Source organism: Microtus pennsylvanicus, chromosome 3 (genome assembly GCF_037038515.1).
Source record: "Microtus pennsylvanicus isolate mMicPen1 chromosome 3, mMicPen1.hap1, whole genome shotgun sequence".
NCBI lineage: Eukaryota > Metazoa > Chordata > Mammalia > Rodentia > Cricetidae > Microtus > Microtus pennsylvanicus.
The window spans coordinates 20,365,533-20,382,808 of record NC_134581.1 but is presented as its reverse complement, the minus strand read 5'-3'; the positions used below and the strand labels follow the sequence as shown (position 1 = coordinate 20,382,808).

General features: G+C 43.5%; 1 protein-coding gene across 4 annotated transcripts; it reads right to left on the bottom strand.

Annotated features, from left to right (window-relative positions):
• Positions 1-3,743: 3,743 nt before the first annotated feature.
• On the bottom strand, positions 3,744-17,010 carry Cdv3 (CDV3 homolog). 4 transcript variants are annotated; one of them, XM_075964831.1, is made up of 5 exons: positions 16,552-17,010; positions 15,512-15,588; positions 9,813-9,955; positions 6,038-6,197; positions 3,744-5,706 (listed from the first exon to the last, which is right to left on the bottom strand). In XM_075964831.1, the coding sequence occupies exons 1-5, from the start codon at positions 16,864-16,866 to the stop codon at positions 5,691-5,693; spliced, it is 711 nt and encodes a 236-aa protein (XP_075820946.1). In that variant the 5' UTR covers positions 16,867-17,010; the 3' UTR covers positions 3,744-5,690. The 4 variants fall into 4 exon arrangements, with proteins under 4 accessions (XP_075820946.1, XP_075820948.1, XP_075820944.1 ...); XM_075964833.1 differs by having other exon boundaries at positions 3,744-5,703; XM_075964829.1 differs by having other exon boundaries at positions 3,744-5,002.
• Positions 17,011-17,276: the final 266 nt, after the last annotated feature.

Sequence of the window (17,276 nt, the reverse complement as noted above, 5' to 3'; positions counted from 1 at the left end):
GGTTAAGAGCATTGCCTGCTCTTCCAAAGGTCCTGAGTTCAATCCCCAGCAACCACATGGTGGCTCACAACCATCTGTAATGAGGTCTGGTGCCCTCTTGTGGCCTACAGACATACACACAGACAGAATATTGTATGCATAATAAATAAATTAAAAAAAAACAAAGGAGATAGAAGACACCTGACCATCCCGCCCTTCTCTGGCTTCCATATGCTCACACAGATTATGTATTTAAAAAACAGCTGGGGCTGGAGAGATGGCTCAGCGGTTAAGAGCATTGCCTGCTCTTCCAAAGGTCCTGAGTTCAATTCCCAGCAACCACATGGTGGCTCACAACCATCTGAAATGAGATCTGATGCCCTCTTCTGGCTGCAGACACACAGACAGAATATTATATACATAATAAATAACTATTTAAAAAAAAAAACAGCTGAGGATGTATTTTAGTTGATAGAGTTCTTGCAGACAGGGAGCCTAGGTTCAGTCTGCAGCACTGCATAAAACCAGGCGTGGTGACTCAGGCCTGTAACAGGATCAGAAGGCTCAGGGTCATCAGCTACAGCAAGTATGAAGCCAGTCTGGGCTACATGAGCTCTTGTCTTAAAACCACAATAAAAGAGGAGACAAAGCATTTTGTAAATCACATAAGGTAGAATATATAGAATTCAATAATAGCCCAATTTAAACAGACAAGGCACCTTGTAAAAATTGCAAGGGCAATACAGGAAATGTAAAAGCCACTAAGGAGATATTTCATGCTGCCCAGGAGGGGTTCCAAAACAAGCAATAGGGGTGAGAAGCAGAACCCTCACACACTGCTGGCAGGAATGAACAGCCATTTAAAAATGGTTCCATAGTTCTGGGGTTTCCATGTGAACCTAGTAATTTTATTTTTAGGTATACACCAAAAAAGAAAAAAAAAGAGCATGCCGACACTAAAACTTGAACGTGGCAATTCACAGCAACAATGAAGCAGAATGGGAACAAGCCAAATGCCCACTAAGGAACATACATGACAATCCATACAACTGGCTTGCTTATCAAGGAGACTGATAAGACATTGATGGGCCTCAAAAGCACATTAGTAAAATGCCAATCGCAAAAGACCATCTATTAAATAGCCTTATTCATTGGAATGCTCAGAAGGGAAAACCCTAGATTGCCTAGGGCAGTGAGCAATTGAGGCAGGAAAATGACAACTTGTAGGGAGGCATTTCTTTTTGGTGTTGAAGTTTGGGAATAAAGAGCTGTGGTGGGCACATGCCTTTGAGAAAACCAAGATCACTGGGGATAGTCTTCTTATATACCCCTGGCTAGCTTGCAACATGCTATGTAGATTAGATTGGCCACAGAACTTTACCCTGTAAGTCAACAGCTGAGGTTAGAGTTGAGTCTTTATACTAAAGTAATATATACAAGATTAAGACCTCAAGGCCAGCCCTGGCTACTGAGCAAGCTTGAGGGGGAGTCTGTATTCATCAGACCCTGTCTCTAAAAAAGTTAAGGTCTGATACATATAAATCCTAGCTACCCTCACAAGGCTAAGGCAGGCAAGCCCACCTCAGCTATAAACACTATTAAAAGATAAAAAGGGCTAAGAATGTTGTGTGGCCCGAGAGTACTTTGTCTGGCATATTTGGAGAGCAGTTAGGAAGAAAGTCTCAGAACTGGAGACACCTGCGGTGAACAGCACTTGATGTTCTTGTCAAGGACAAGATTTCAGTTCCCAGCACCTGCAAAGGGAGGTTCATGCCTGCAACTCCAGCTCTAACACCTGGTCTCCACGGGAACCTGTACACAAGCGGCATATAAGCACACAGGTATACACGAGTAATTTCTTTAAAAAGTCACAACCCAGTACCAAGTAAATGTATAGATTCCATTGCCAAAAATGACTTCAAATATACCTCAACTAAGATATTTAGGACTGTAATATAAACTAAATTTAAAACTGCTGCTGCCTTGAAAGATATGGTAAGGCTGGAGAAACAGAGCATCAAAAGTGAGCACTGGCTGCTCTGGACCTGGTTGAGTCCCCCAAACCCATATGGAAGCTAACAACCATCTGTTCTAGGGAATCCAGTAACTTCTTTGGCCTCCTCCAATACCACAGAAAACAGTTTATGAAAAAGAACTAAGTGTTTAAACTTTTGTATAAGTAGCTCAGGGATCTGATTCCAATCCCCAGCAGATTCTGGAGCTTCCAGCCTGACAACTGAGTTCAAACCCTGGGAACCAACTATGGAAAGAGAATCACCGCATTCTAAAAATATGTCCCTTGGCAGGCTGGAGAGATGGCTCAGTGGTTAAGAGCATTGCCTGTTCTTCCAAAGGTCCTGAGTTCAATTCCTGGCAACCACATGGTGGCTCACAACCATCTGTAATGAGGTTTGATGCCCTCTTCTGGCCTGCAGACATACAGAATATTGTATACATAATAAATATTAAAAGAAAAAGGTCCCTTGGCTCCCAAACATTCCTCCTTCTGCCCCCACCCCACCCCCCAAAAAAGGTGGGGGCTTTGGCATGAAAACTTGCAGTGTACAGGATAAAAGGCTTTAGATCCCCCTTGCCATAACAAAGTTCAGCTCTACTGAAGCCGCTAGAGAATGAGTCACCATCTTTCCATTAGGAGTGTTTCAGGCCTGTAGCCATTCTCACCCCATTTAGCTTCTATGGAAGTCGGCAAACTAGTGCACTCTTGACAGAGCAGTTGTCATCCCGAGAAGTGACCCAGACACTGCTCTCCAGTGTCAACAGAAAATATCACGTCTACCACTCATAGATTTTCTTTTTATTCAATGTTAATGTTACAGAGTTCTTACACTGTCGAACCATGCCTGAGAACCCAAAGAAATGGTGCAATGGACAGCCTCATCCACCCAGACAGTGTATTAAAATGGTGCAATGGACAGCCTCATCCACCCAGACAGTGTATTAAAACTTGATTCGTGTGCATTTCGATAATTTCACAATCTTAAAAAAATTATAACAAGACTTGGAATTTACATCTGCTGCAGGTCTTCAGCCTTCCAGTACAGTGTGCCATTAAATGAACCTCTTCACATCTGTCTCCGTTCAATTCTCAAACCTTAACCCCAAACAGAATGGGGCTTGGGGGGAGCCTACTTTAAGGTAAGTAGGTGTCTCAAGGTGTGAGATTACTTTTTAAGGTTTCTAGTGCCCATAAGTCTTCAATGAAGATCTCAAATGTCTAATCACCCAACTTCCTCCTGCCCAGAATGGCATGCAGTTTTGGTCAGGAAACACTAGCCAGCACCTCCTGCTTCCCACACTAACTGCTGCATTCATTCACCAAACTGCAAGACATAGTCTCAAGCTGGGAGAGCTTCCTTCATTACCTGTTTTCACTCCTGTCAGTACTGAACAAGTCTGAACTGCATCTTGCAAAGGGATTCATTAGAGAAACTCAGGCACTGACATCATGTACTTAGTTGCCAATAAAGAGTATTTGTACTGAAGCATTTCTGGGGACACAGAAGTAGGTAACCGCCACGCTATTCCATTAGATGGAAAGGAATACAGCAGTACCCTCTTGAAGGGCCAAGTACTACTGCAGTTATATCTAATTACTAAGAACAGAAGTGATACATCACTGGCAATTCCCCTGCCTTTCCAAGTGAACATCACAAAATATTCCCTAGGTGAACAACAGAGCTGTTTAGAACAAGGAATGTATCTACAAAATAGCCAGTATCTTCAAATTTGGGGCACACACAAGATTTTTATCAGACACCATGCAAGATTCATGAAACTTCAGGTTGTTGGTGAGGTTTTGCACCTGTTGCTCTGAAATGTTAAGACAGGCAGTGAACCCCTCCCCACCTGAGCAGACACCACTCTGTCCACAGCAGTTCAATTTAAACCTGATTAGAGGAGGACTGAGCAGCACCGGAGTGGAGCCTCTGGCACCTGCTGCCCTTTGTATCAAAGGCTATCTGGTTCCACCTAGGGATTGGCAAATTCACAGGTCATTTCACAATTCCAATGCCTCATTCAGGCTATTTTACCACACAATACGCTGTCCAAGAACTTACTCCAAGTCAAAGCAAGCAAGGCCTTAATGTGGAACATAACAAGCACTATCTGAATAAAAAGGTATTCAAAGAAACAAGACTATCCCCCACCCTTTCCCCATTTGGTGGATCCAAGTTTGGTTGAATTGAATCTGTAGCCACCTCATACTACAACTAAAAACTTAAATTATAAATCATAGCCCCACACAGATGATCCAAACACAACAGTTTTGACAGCGGCTTGTTCCAAGAAGTCTAATGTAGCCACAGCCTACAGAGTGTTCCTTAGAGTGGGCACAGAACAGGTTATTTAAGGTCACTTAACTCTTCATCTTTTACAGCAGATCAGAACCCAGATGGCTGACTTCTGAAGGCTTCCCGAAAGGAATCCAGTAGAGTTGGTTTCAAGGTTCACACTGATACTAATAGCTGTAACTTATGCAGAAGTTGTGATCCACATGAAATCCACAATTAAGTGCAGCAAATCTGAGGTAGTCAACCTTGCGAAGGCTCAGTATCTGAACATAAAGATGTTTGAAATGACCACTGGCTGCAGGTTTGGTTTTATATGCAGAGCAACTATGGAAACACAGCTGAATCTAATTCACAAATATTTAAGACAATGAAAACACCCCTAAATCCAACACACATCAAGATCAGTTGTGACTCTTGATCTTCCATAGTGCAACAGGGACAGTCACTGGAATCAAGGTCTTCATCAGTCACTGTAGATCCAGATATGAGACGCTGAATGGCTGTTCTTGGTGGTTAGCTGTGGTCTAGTTATCTTGGGAGGCTTAGCAAAGACCATTGCTTAACTGTATTGTGTGTGGCTGTACTTCTGATTTTCAAGCACAGCATACTGGTTGTCTAGCTGAAGTTTAAGGGCCTGGTTTTTTGAAACCTCCTCCCTACCTCTATTTTTGTGTTTTACTACTTCAAAGCTCTTCTCCATTTCTTTATCCCTAAGGGAAAAGAAATGTAATCAGTAAATATTTCTTCTTCACTGGGGAATTTTGAAAGTATTCTTCCTTGAATTAAAAAAAAAAAGAAAAAAACAAACCTAAGAATCATCCTGGACAGGAAGGAAATACAAGATCCATATCAAACCACTTAAGGCTTCGATTGAACAGAAAACATGTAATACTGTACTGAAGCTCTGAGGTCCCATCTTCTGAACAGACTATTTTAGGACCAACTTGAAGACAAGCGGAAAGAAGCTGTGTAACGACATTTCTCCTAAGACTCACTTCTAAGTTTTAGCAGTTAGTAGATAATACATCTTTATGCTTTAGGGTGCCTGTTTACTCAGTCAAGTAATGTTCTCATCATTCAACGATTTCTCCTCCCTTTTGCTTTGGGGGAGTGGTCTGATTAGATCAGGTAAAGAAAGGTGTGTGGCAAGTCACTGCCCTCTCAGTCCCCCCACACATTTGAGGACAGAGCAGAGAAGCAAGTCCGACTGAAGGTCTAAATTCAAGCCAGCTGTGCTCTCAATGAGGCGAAAAGGCTGGGATTTACTTTAAAGCCACCCAAAAAAATTTTCCATCTGATGCCATTTACATTTCTTCCCATTTTATTTACTTTTGAAAATTCATGTCCCTAAACAAGATGTAGATGTGCCATATGTGGTCATTTAACTCCAGGTAGCATTCATTTTAAGTACCTGCTGAAATAAGATCATTTTTAGTATTAGATTTGTAAATGCCAACATCTTTCTTCTACTCCCATTTATTGGGAATGCAATGATAAATGCTTTTACATTTCTAGCTTCCATATTTAAAAGGGACAAGCCAGTAATAATGTACTTATAAGAACTAACTAAATGCAGCTGTGACAGAAACAAAGCAGACAGCAAAGCCTGTCTTTAGCATCCTTTTTCTTGCTCTTTCCAAGGACTCTTCCCCCACCCTCTGTCTTCCTTCCCTCCTGGGTACCCAAGTCCCAGCTGGTTCCCAAGTGCCTGCTCAGAGAACCTACTCATAACCTCACATACTTACTTCCGGCTCTCTACGTGCTTGGCAGTGGACTGCAGGGATGGGAACTGTGTGTCACTGTATATTTCTGGTGGTCCTTGAGGCGTTTTTCTTGTTGTGGTTAGCCTGGCCCCAGGAGGCCTATATACACCACTAGGCATTGCCGGCTCCGAGGTTTCTGTAACTAATAGATAAGGCATTTATTCAAATGTGTGGCCTTCTAGTAACATCTTCCCACACTCCTGATCATTTAACAATTATGAGAGAAGCAAACACTGATTCAGAAGGGATTTGGACAGGACAATAAAAGCAAAGTTCTGTGAAAAACAACTCAAAGTAGAAAGCTCATCTCTAAGGCACCGAGCACTCTAACTTCCCTGAGAATAAATCTAACATGCCATACATCATTCTGAGTGAGGTTACAAGCTTGAGGGAGGGGAAATGAGGAGTCCTCAAAAGATTACCTTTGGAATACAACACTAGAGTTCCTGGTGTTTCTATCAGTAAATGTGGTATTCACTTTCTTTACTCAGAAGGTAGTCTATACAAGTTGTCTTACCTAAAGAATTTATTTAATAAGATGCACACGTAGTATTTTAATTTCTAAAGATGATTTTAAAAATAGGCAATCCTTATCTTTATTTCATTCTCTAAGATCACTGGATGTTCAATTTCTCTGTTCAATCAGAAAACAGGAAAAGGCCCCCGAACAGCTTAAAATCTTTTATAAAGACTTATTTTTCTGTATTCCAACTGATCCTCGATATGGTTTCAAGCAGTGTTATTTTTCACTTTTCAAAAACTTTCTTTTCAGAAATTTGCTAGCCTACCCCATGAAAACACAATAAACATTCCTGTGTCAGCTACTAGCTGAAACACAGTGTCTTTATAGTTTAAAAGACTGTTTTCTATAGGCTTAGAAGGGAAAGCTTACATGCTTACTTATTTTAATGAGAATCTAAATTGCACTTAGGATAAACAAATTTTTGGGAGTAGTGGAACATGCTCACAACATCAGTACTTGGGAGGCTGAGAAAGGATCAGTGTTCAAAGCCAGCCTGAGCAACTCAGAGAAACCAAATCAAACCTTAAATTATGTTCCAGCACATTAGGCACATGAGGCTTTAAAATAAAATTTTTTTGTGTCTGTGGGTGATGTAATTGTGGGTTGACATCCCAAAGTATTCAAGTGAGGCAATCAGAAGACAAGTTTTAGGAACTAGTTTTCTTTAACAATGGATTCTGGCCATTTAAACTCTGGCTGAGCTATCTGCAGACAGTGCGAAGCTGGCCTGTTTGCTCACTCATTTCTTTTTCAGTCTCCATTTTGTAGCCCTGGCTGCCTCAACTCAGACTCTATTTGCCTGTGTTCTGACTGCGGGGATTCAAAGCAACACATGTAGTTAGTTATTTTAGATGAGTAAAATCAAATCTAAGTTTCAGTTTCTCAGTCACATGTGACTATACCACTGCACTCTTCTATCACCTCCCAAAAGTCTACTGGGCAGCATGTTCTAGAAAAGACCAAAATAAAAAACAAAAACAAGAAAAAATGCGTGTCTGTGTGTGTACAGAGATCTCCGTATTGGACAGAAAAGCTGGATTCCTTGAAGGTGTTTGTGAGCCCCGGATAGGAGTTCTGGTTCTCCAGTAGAGCAGAAGAACACATAACTAATGAGCTATCTCTCCAGTTCCAAAGGAGCTGCATTTTTATAGGTTTACGGAGGGTTTCAGTGATTAAGCAAACTTGAAAAGAACTGGAGGCGAGATGGCTTGGCAGGTAAAGACACTATGTATAAACCTAGTGGCTAGATTCAGCTCCACGAACTCACCACAGAAATAATAAAAATCAGAAAAAAGAAAAAAACAAACACATAAAACTAAGAGTTAGCAAACAAGCTATATCTGGCCCAACAACTGGAACAAGGCTACACCCATCACTGTTATGTCCACATCAGCTTCCATGCCACAGCAGCAGACACCACCCGGTCCTCTCCTCCACATTATTTACCATCTGGTCTTCACAGAAATTGCTTCAGAAACCTGACACAAAGAGGAAAGATACCAGCCCCAAAGCATAAGAACAAGGCGTCTATAAAAACTGTGTGTCTGGTACACTCCTGGAGTAGCCTGAAAGATTATCAATTTCAAGAGAGAAAAATCAAGCATCACTATCATGGTATTTAACTTCAGCACTCAGAGGCTGGGGAGATGGTTCAGATGTAAAGCGCTTGCCATAAAAGCATTGAGAAGTTAAAATTTACACCAACCAGAACTTGTGAAAATAACATGGTAGCAATATGTGCCTATCCCAAGTGCAGTGTTGATACTCAGTAAATAAGGACGTAAGCTTTCCTTCTGGTATAATCCAAGCCTAAGGAAAGTAACAGGCTCGGCAACAGTATGTGCCGCCTGTAATCAGCGCAGGCTTGAGTGGATGGTGACAGAAAAACAAGATCCCAGGGGAGAGCTGGCCAGCTAGCAGAGTCTTTAGTGCGCTTTAGACTCAGTGAGAACTTGTACCAAAATGTGAAGTGTAGAGTGACATAGGAAGAGACAAGAAGTCAGCCTCTGGCCTCAACGGCCACACCCACATGAAGACGTAACAAACACCCACGCATGCACAAACAATCTGAGGCTAGCTAGCCTGGGCTGCATAGTGAGAACCTGTGCCAAAAAGCAAGTGGTTGGAAGGTCTCTTGAGGAGTCAGGATGAATATTATCAAAACATATTCTATGACATTCTCAAGGAATCAAAACAATTTAAAAACATTTTAAATTAGAAAAGTTGTCAGGAAAGCTTACTCCTGTGTAATCCCAGGAAAGGGGGTGGTAGTGGCTGTGACTTGAGGTCATCACTGCTATACCAAGGACTCAAGGCCACATTAGCTACATATAAAATGGTGTTTCAAAATAAAAAATAATGCCTAAGATTTGCCAGCTGGAAACGCAGTTCAGCAATACGTTTAGCATGTGTAAGGCCCTTAGTTCAATTTCTAGCACATTAAAAAATAAGCAACAACTTCAGGCTACAGAGATGGCTCAGTGGATATGTTTGTTGAGCAAATAAGGCCCAAAGATCAGACCCATGTAAAAGCTAGGCAGGCACAGCAGTCACCTATAATCCCTCATAGAGGTAGAAACAGGATCACAAAAACCAAGCTGGCTAGCTAGGCTAACTGCAATTGGTTTGAATTCCTGGTTCCTTGGGAGGCCCTAACCTCAACAAATTAAGTGGACAATGACAACAAGCTTCTGCCCATTCACAAGCACCTGTACAAACATGCAGACACGCACAACACACAAATATATCCCTAGGAATTTGTTTTCTTTTGTTCTTTTGTTTTACAACACTGTCAAACAGTCCTGGCTGTCTGGAACTCATTCTACTGTATGTACCCTAGGCTGGCCTCGAACGATCCACCTGCCTCTGCCTCCCCAGTGCTGGGATTCAAGGCCTGCGTCACCACCGCCCAGTGATCCTTAAGATTTTTTTTAGTTTCAAAGACCTTTTCTTCTCTTCATAAAATAAATTCCTGCTGATACTTCAGGTTTCAAGACCTTCCTAAGAGTAGCACCGAGGATGTACTTTAGAGGTCGAATGCACGTGAACTACCTAGCTTGACAGTCTGCTGAACAAAACTTATGTGGTGTAATTTTTACAGTCCTTCCATTTGGATCTTATTAGAACATATACATCCAGATCCCCCTCTCCCAAGAATGGTAAGGTTCCCACCCTACCCCACAACAGGCACACATACCACATTAAATTAGCCTTTCAGAAGGAAAACAGGATTACCTATTACTGGAGCAGGAGGTGCTTGTACTGGAGCTGTTTTATTCCAGGGACCTGAAGATTTTTCTACTCCACTACCACCTCCACCTTCTTCCCAGTTATCTCCTGGATCTTCTCTCTTTTCATTATCATCATCTTCCTTTTCACTATTGAAAAACAAGTACATTTATAACTTCCCAAGTGCCAGATGAATGAATGTACCACCACATGAAGCATTAACAAAAGAACATTTCTTTCTGAAATATGGTCACATGGTACAGCCCTGACCAGTATAAAACCAGATATGTAGGTAGACAAGGCCAACTTAGATGTCAGAGATCTGCCTGTCTCTGCCACCCTCTGCTGGGACTTAAGTTGTACACCACCATGCCCAGCTAAACTTATTAGGGGAAAAAGGTGTTTGCAGTTGTATAGTCAAAGCACAACTTTTGAGAATCAGTTCTTTCAAGTATGTAGGTTCTGGAGCTGCAAACCAAAGTCATCAGCTTTAAGAGCAAGCACGTTTATCCAATGAGCCATACTGCTGGGTCCCCAAAAGAATATTTCAATTAAAGCAAGCTATGTCCTAGGTGTTAAGACAAATTTCTTCTGGCTTATCTATCTGGCCTAGTGTTCTGCCTGGGATTTTTTGTATGTTTGTTTGAGGGCGTATGTATGCTAATTAAACTAAATCATATTCAGAATCCAAGACAAATTTTTTGACCTCCCTTTTAACTTGATTTTATGAGGCAGGGTCTCAGGTAGCCCAGGCTGGCCTTGAACTCAGTACGTGACCAAGGATGGTCCTGGTCTCCCATGTGCTGAGACTCAAAGTGTAAACCACCATACCCATCTTTTTTACGATCCTTTAATCTTTTAAAGACACTGTCCACTAGTTACAAGTAATCACTCCATTTAAAGACCAATGATAGCCACTAAGAGGAACAACTTCATCTTCAATCTGCATTTAAGACTGCATCTCAGGGGCTAGGGACTTGCCCTGGCTGTGATCCCACATATTGAAAAAAGCAAGCAGAGAAGTAACCCCTATCTGGAGACTAAGTATGGTGACTTCAGCACACAGGCTGAGGATGGTGACTTCAGTGATGCCTTCTCCAAGAACACAAAAAGTTACAGAGCAGATAATTTGTCACCAAGCCTAAAGACTCAAGTTTAATCCCCAGGACCCACAAAGTGGGAGAATCAACTCCTGCCAGCTATCTTCTGACATGCATGCCACTGCATGCTCACACAAAATAAACTGTAATTTAAAAAAAAGATGGGGGGGGGGGGTCTGGAAAGATATCTTAGCGGCTAAGAGCGCTGGATCTGGTGCCCTCTTCTGCCCTGCAGGTATACATGCAGACAGAACACTGTATTCATAATTAAAAAAAAAAAGATGAATATGGTCAATTCAAACTACAGTTTTCTGTTTTAACGTATTACCTATTCAATCATTTAAAATGATACTGTGCTTACACTAACAAATTATATTTGTCTATTTAAACCAACTAACCAACTAAAACATAAATATCAATACATCTACAGCAAATCCTTAAATTGTAATTTTAATGAGTACTTTTGAGTGCCAATGCACGGGAACTGATGAAATCCAGTTTCTGCCACCTCTTTCATTTACTGGTCAGGCTTTCAAGGTGGCATTAGCTAGCTTTTAGATAAAATAAAAGATGACACACCGAATATAAAGAGCAAATGAGTTAGCACATATAGTATCTAGAAAACCATCTGGCACATAAACATTGCTAGATGCTTTAATATTCATATGCATTTTATACACGCTGCACATATATACCATCTTCATAAGACCAAACTTCAAAATTTTTTCAAAAAACCTTTTTGTTTTAAAATTTTGAAATGTATCAATATAGTTACACTATAATTGCTTTAGGGGTAAAATAGGTACACATCTAGACGTAACTGACTAGCAATGTCCCAACAACCTCATCTATCCAAGATTGATGAAGATTCCCACACAGACCTTCATGGCACTTAACATTTGTATATACTGAAGCAGCAATTTCAGTTATTCATCCACACTTCATATCTATTTACTCACCAAAGCACTAAATCACAATTGCTCAACTGAATATATGGTTAAGAGCATTTTCTGTAAAAGTAAGACTGGAGTTTAAATCCCTGGAACCTATGAGAGCCAGACACGGTCACTGTAAGCCCACCATTGCAGGCAGAGATAAGAGTATCCTAGGAGCTTACTGGCTAGCCAAAATGGTGTGATTCAGGTTCACCAAGAGACCTTACCTCAGAAAGTAAGGTGGAGAGAGACAAAACACCCCATGGACTCCTCTGGTCTTCAAATTTAACAGTACAGAAGTAAACAAGCAGGCACACACTGCAAAACTCCAATTTGGCTTAACAGCAACATCAATTGAAGTCATATCTCTTTTTAAGACAATGTCGCTCCCAGTATAGCTAAGTTTGGTCTTTGAATCCATGATCCCCCTGCCTCAAATCAAACTCATGCATATCCCATCACATTCAGTCAGGACACCATTTTTCTCACCCCATCCCCCGAGACTTTAAAAGAAAAACTAACCACAAATTTTTAAAACACACTTAAGACTATAAACTATTAGAGATCAGCGAAGCTTCTAGAATGACCGACCACTGAAGAGCAACGACAAGCTGTTGCTAAGAACAATGAAATATACAGCATAAAAGCTACTCTACTGCCGGGCGGTGGTGGCGCATGCCTTTAACCCCAGCACTCGGGAGGCAGGGGCAGGCAGTATCTCTGTGAGTTCGAGGCCAGCCTGGTCTACAAGAGCTAGTTCCAGGACAGAAACCAAAAGCTACAGAGAAATCCTGTCTCAAAAATAAAATAAAAAAGAGCTAGTCTACTTAAGTTCAAATAATATAGTACTCCAACCAGGAGTCTGGCAAGTGATTGACCTGAACAGCCCAATGGGACTGTCCCTGTGCCTTAAACAAACAAGCAAGTATCTGGGAGGTAAAGTCAGGAGGATGAAGAGTTTAAGTTATAAAATCCTACCTCAAAAAAAAAAATCAAAAATAAAAATGTTAATAAAATTAGGGCTGAGGATATGACTCAGTGGGAGGGAAAGCACTTGCCTATGGTAAGTGAAACCTGAGTCGGATTCCCAGCACTACAAAAGAAAAGGGGAGGGTTGTCAAAATAAGCTGGGCATGATGGTACATAATTAAGACTCAGGGCTGAAGTGGAGAATCAAACCAATAAGACAGCATGAGCTATAAAGCAAATTTCTAACTCCAAAAATGTTAAAATAAAGGCAAAGCTTTTATATTCTGCTGGAAAAACAATTCAATTTAAATATTCTCCATAACTTAACAAAACCAAATTTTATACCAAGTAAACTGCCTTCCTCCCTACCCTTCAGAAAATGCTACTTTTGCCAACTAAATTCAAAATGGCCAAAAATTACCATTCAAGTCTTCAAGAACAAGAGCAGACCAAGAAAAGCCTAACTTTACCACAGAACTGGACCACATCCAGAGAACCAACAACTCTAGATAAAAGCAATCTGTAAACTCAAGACTCAGAACAAAGAAAACAGGAACTTTCTCTTAATTTTTGAGAATAGGGTCTCACTAAATTGTTTCAGGGTAACCTTAAACTCACTCCAACTCAGGCAGGCCTGATTTTTTCAATCGTCCTTCCTGAGCCTCCTCAGTAGCTGGAAATTAAGGCTTGCATCACCAGGCACAGTGGATATTTTCTAAAATATCCTCTTCCAAGAAGATATATTGCTCTTGGAGAGGCTCTAAATTCAGTTCCTAGAACTTAGGCAGTTCACAACTACTTGTAACTCCAGCTTTAAGGGACCAGATGCCCTCTTCTGGCCTCCTCAGGCACCTGCATGCATGCATGTCCCCAACCCAGATCCACATAAATAAATCTTTAAAAGAAAAAGGGGAAAGCAAACAAAAAACACAGAGCCACACCAATAAAATATTTTCTTTCTTTCTTTTTTTTCTTTTCCAGACAGGGTTTCTCTGTAGCTTTGGAGCCTGTCCTAGAACTAGCTCTAGCTCTTCTAGACCAGGCTGGCCTTGAACTCAGAGATCCACCTGCCTTTGCCTCACGAGTGCTGGGGTTAAAGGCAAAAGATACTTTCTAAATTCCCTGATACCAAAAGGAATGTTCACTCTGGTAACCTCACAACATGATGGAAGAACACACAGGGACCTTAATGCCTAGGTGGCATAGACTTAATTAATCATACATTAAAATACTAGCTGGTCTTTCAACAGACATTAAAATCATAAAGACTGTGCTCTAGATTTCAAAGACAGTTTAGAGTTAAAAAATATTTTCTCGGGCTGGAGAGATGGCTCAGTGGTTAAGAGCATTGTCTGCTCTTCCAAAGGTCCTGAGTTCGATTCCCAGCAACCACATGGTGGCTCACAACCATCTGTAATGGGGTCTGGTGCCCTCTTCTGGCCTGCAGACATATACACAGATGAAATATTGTATACATAATAAATAAATACTTAAAAAATAAAAAAAAAATATTTTCTCCAACTCAAGTAATTCCCATGTGGTCACTGAAATTCTCTACAAATTACGAGCTTCTGATCAAAGGCAATTTAAAATTAAAGATCATTTGGTTTGTGTAAAATAAGTCAAGAATTTTGAATTTTAAAGCAAAAGAACCCCATACTTGCCTTTTCTACTTAAAAAATCTTTAAAAGCCCAGTAGCTGAGGGGATGGGATAAGCCTTCAAAAGGCCATCCTGGGTCACACATGGTAAGACCCAAGCAAAGTACTTAGGATCTAAAATCCCATCTCTCCGGCAGTGCTAATTCTTAGAGATGCAGGCAGGGAAAAGCAAGGCCTCAGGAGGAGGGTGGTGGTGGCTTTATGACAGAAAGTTCAAGTTCATGACTAGGGTGCTGAGTATACAAGGTTTCATCGTAAATACAAATCTGTACCTGTAGCCAGGTGGTGGTGAAGTAAGCCTTTAATCCCTGAAGGCTGAAGGTGGGAGGCAGATGCAGGTGGGTCTCTGTGAGAGCAAGGCCAGCCTGGTCTACAGAGCTAGTGCCAAAACAGGCTCCAAAACTACAGAGAAACCTGTCTCAAAAAACTAAGAGAGTGGAGAAATGGCTCGGTGGTTGAGTACTTACTACTCTTCCATAGGACCTAGGTTCAGTTCCCAGCAGCCACACGACAGCTTGCAATTGTCTATAACTCTAGTTCCAGGGGACCTTACAACCATGAACATAAAATAAAAATATAAAAAGAAAGCGGGGAAAAAAAAAATAAGTGCAAGCACATGGTAGTGTATTTAGTTGGAAACTACAAGACCAAGAGTTCAAGGTCAGTGCTAGCTCACTGCTTCTCCAGAAAGCCAGGTACAGTTCCCAGAACCCAGGTTAACAGCTGTTAACTCAAACATTTAAAACGAAATCTACAGTAAGTCCTCAGAGAGCTCTGAGTTACAGGAGGAGCTATTTGGAGGGAAGGGGAGTGCCACCGAAGGTCAAACACAAGCGTGTTAAAAATTCAAATCCATTTTAGCCAACTAAAAAATCCAAACACCTTCAAGTAGGGAAACTCATGGGATTTTAGAGCTGGTGGCTAATTTAATGACACCAGAGGACTACCTTTGCTCAAAACCAGGAGAGCTGGGCTTCAAGAAAATGTGCCTGGTACTTTTACCCGCGACAGGTTATAACCCCACTTGTAATCACACCCTACCTTATTTGCATTGCCTGAACTCTTAGTCCGCTGTAATCAACCTCTTTTGGCTCAAATTCTTTCCACTCATCTTCCTCCTGGGGAATAAATATCATCCGATTAATTAGAGTTCTTGGTCAACACGTTCAGACTAGGAGGAAAAAAAAGGGATCAAGGGCCATCAGGAATCCTCAGCTGGTAAAGGAATCTGCAAAACATCGGATTAATTAGAGATCTTGGTAAACAGGTTTCAGACTAGGAAAAAAAGCGATCAAGGGCCACCAGAATTCTTGAGCCGGTAAATGCACCTGCAGCCAGCCCTGAAGACCTCAGGCTGATTCTCTGGGCCCACATTGGGGGAAAGAACTTACTCCCTCAAGTTGTCTCCAAACTCCCCCGCACGCGTACACATGAGCGGGAACACACAAATGTGATTTTTTTTTTAAATTGCAGAAGTACGACACAAGCCTTTAATCCCTTTAATCCCAACACTGGGGAGGCAGAGGCCAGGCCAGGTTTTTTGTGAATTCGAGACCAGGCCAAAGAGACACTGTTTCAAAAAAATAAAATAAAATGGGTCTAGCGGCTGGATTGTAAAGTACAGCCTGAGTCCCAGCAAGATCCCGACACGTGCCTTGTTACCAAACGCCCTCTCTGCCGCCGCTTTTACTTAAAACCAACTACAGGGGAAAGCCCCGCGAAGAAAAAACCAGAGCAATTCCACAACTCAATTCCCGGCTCCCTGTGGCCGCGGCTGGGAGAACAAGCCACACCTCGCCGGCTGCACAGAGGAGGCTTAAAACACCTGAAAAACCGAAATCCAGTGCCAAGCAGGCTCCAGTGCGGCGGCGGCCGAGCACGGCACGTCACTCGGGGGACCGCGGCCCGCCCCAACTCCCGTGGCCCAGAGGGCGAGGCGCGCGGAGGACGGCGGACGGGGGCGACAAGCAAGCCCCGGGGGGCACCCAGAGCCCGCCCGACGTGCGAAGCCCCAGTCACGTGGCCTCCCGGGCCGGCGGGGGCGGGCACACGCGGCCGGTCGCCGGCCTCCCAACCCTTACCTTCGTTACGGCCTTGCCGGCGGGGCCCGTGCTCCCGCCGTCCCCTGGCCTCGAGGTCCCACCGTCGCCCGACCTGGCGCCGGAGCCCAAGCTCCCGCCATCGCCAGACCTGGCGCCGGAGCCCAAGCTCCCGCCGTCGCCCGACCTGGCACCGGAGCCCGAGCTCCCGCCGTCACCCGGCCTGGCGCCCGCCGCCGCGCTGCTCCCGCCCGCGCCGCTCGCCGCGTTGGCTGCCCGACTGCTCCGCTCCTTCTTCTTCTTCTTGTCCCTCTTGGCGAAGAAGTTGTCCAGGCTCCGCTCCTCGGTCTCGGCCATGGCCGCGGCCCGGATGGGTGGGGCCGCTGGCGGACGCGGCGTTCGCGGTTCGGGGCTCTGGGTCAAGGCCGGCTGTGCGCTCAGGCTGCCGGGTGCGGCGTCGCCTCAACCCCGCGGGGTCGCCGAGGTGCGGGCGGCAGGGCGGTCGGCTCCCCCGCCCCCCCGCGCTCCGGGGGACGGTGGTACTCTCCTCGCCGGGGTCGCGCTCGCCCCGCTGCCTGAGGGACGAGGAAGGCGCGCACCGGCAAAGCGCACAGCTAACGACGGCGCGTGCGGGAGGAAGACGCGCGGGCCTGAGGAGGGGAGAGGGGACGGGGAGGGGAGGGAGGGGAGGAGGGAGGGCGGGCCACCAGCAGAGAGAGGCAGCGCCGCGCCTGCGCGCTCGGTTCCGCCCGCTGCTATGGGCGCGC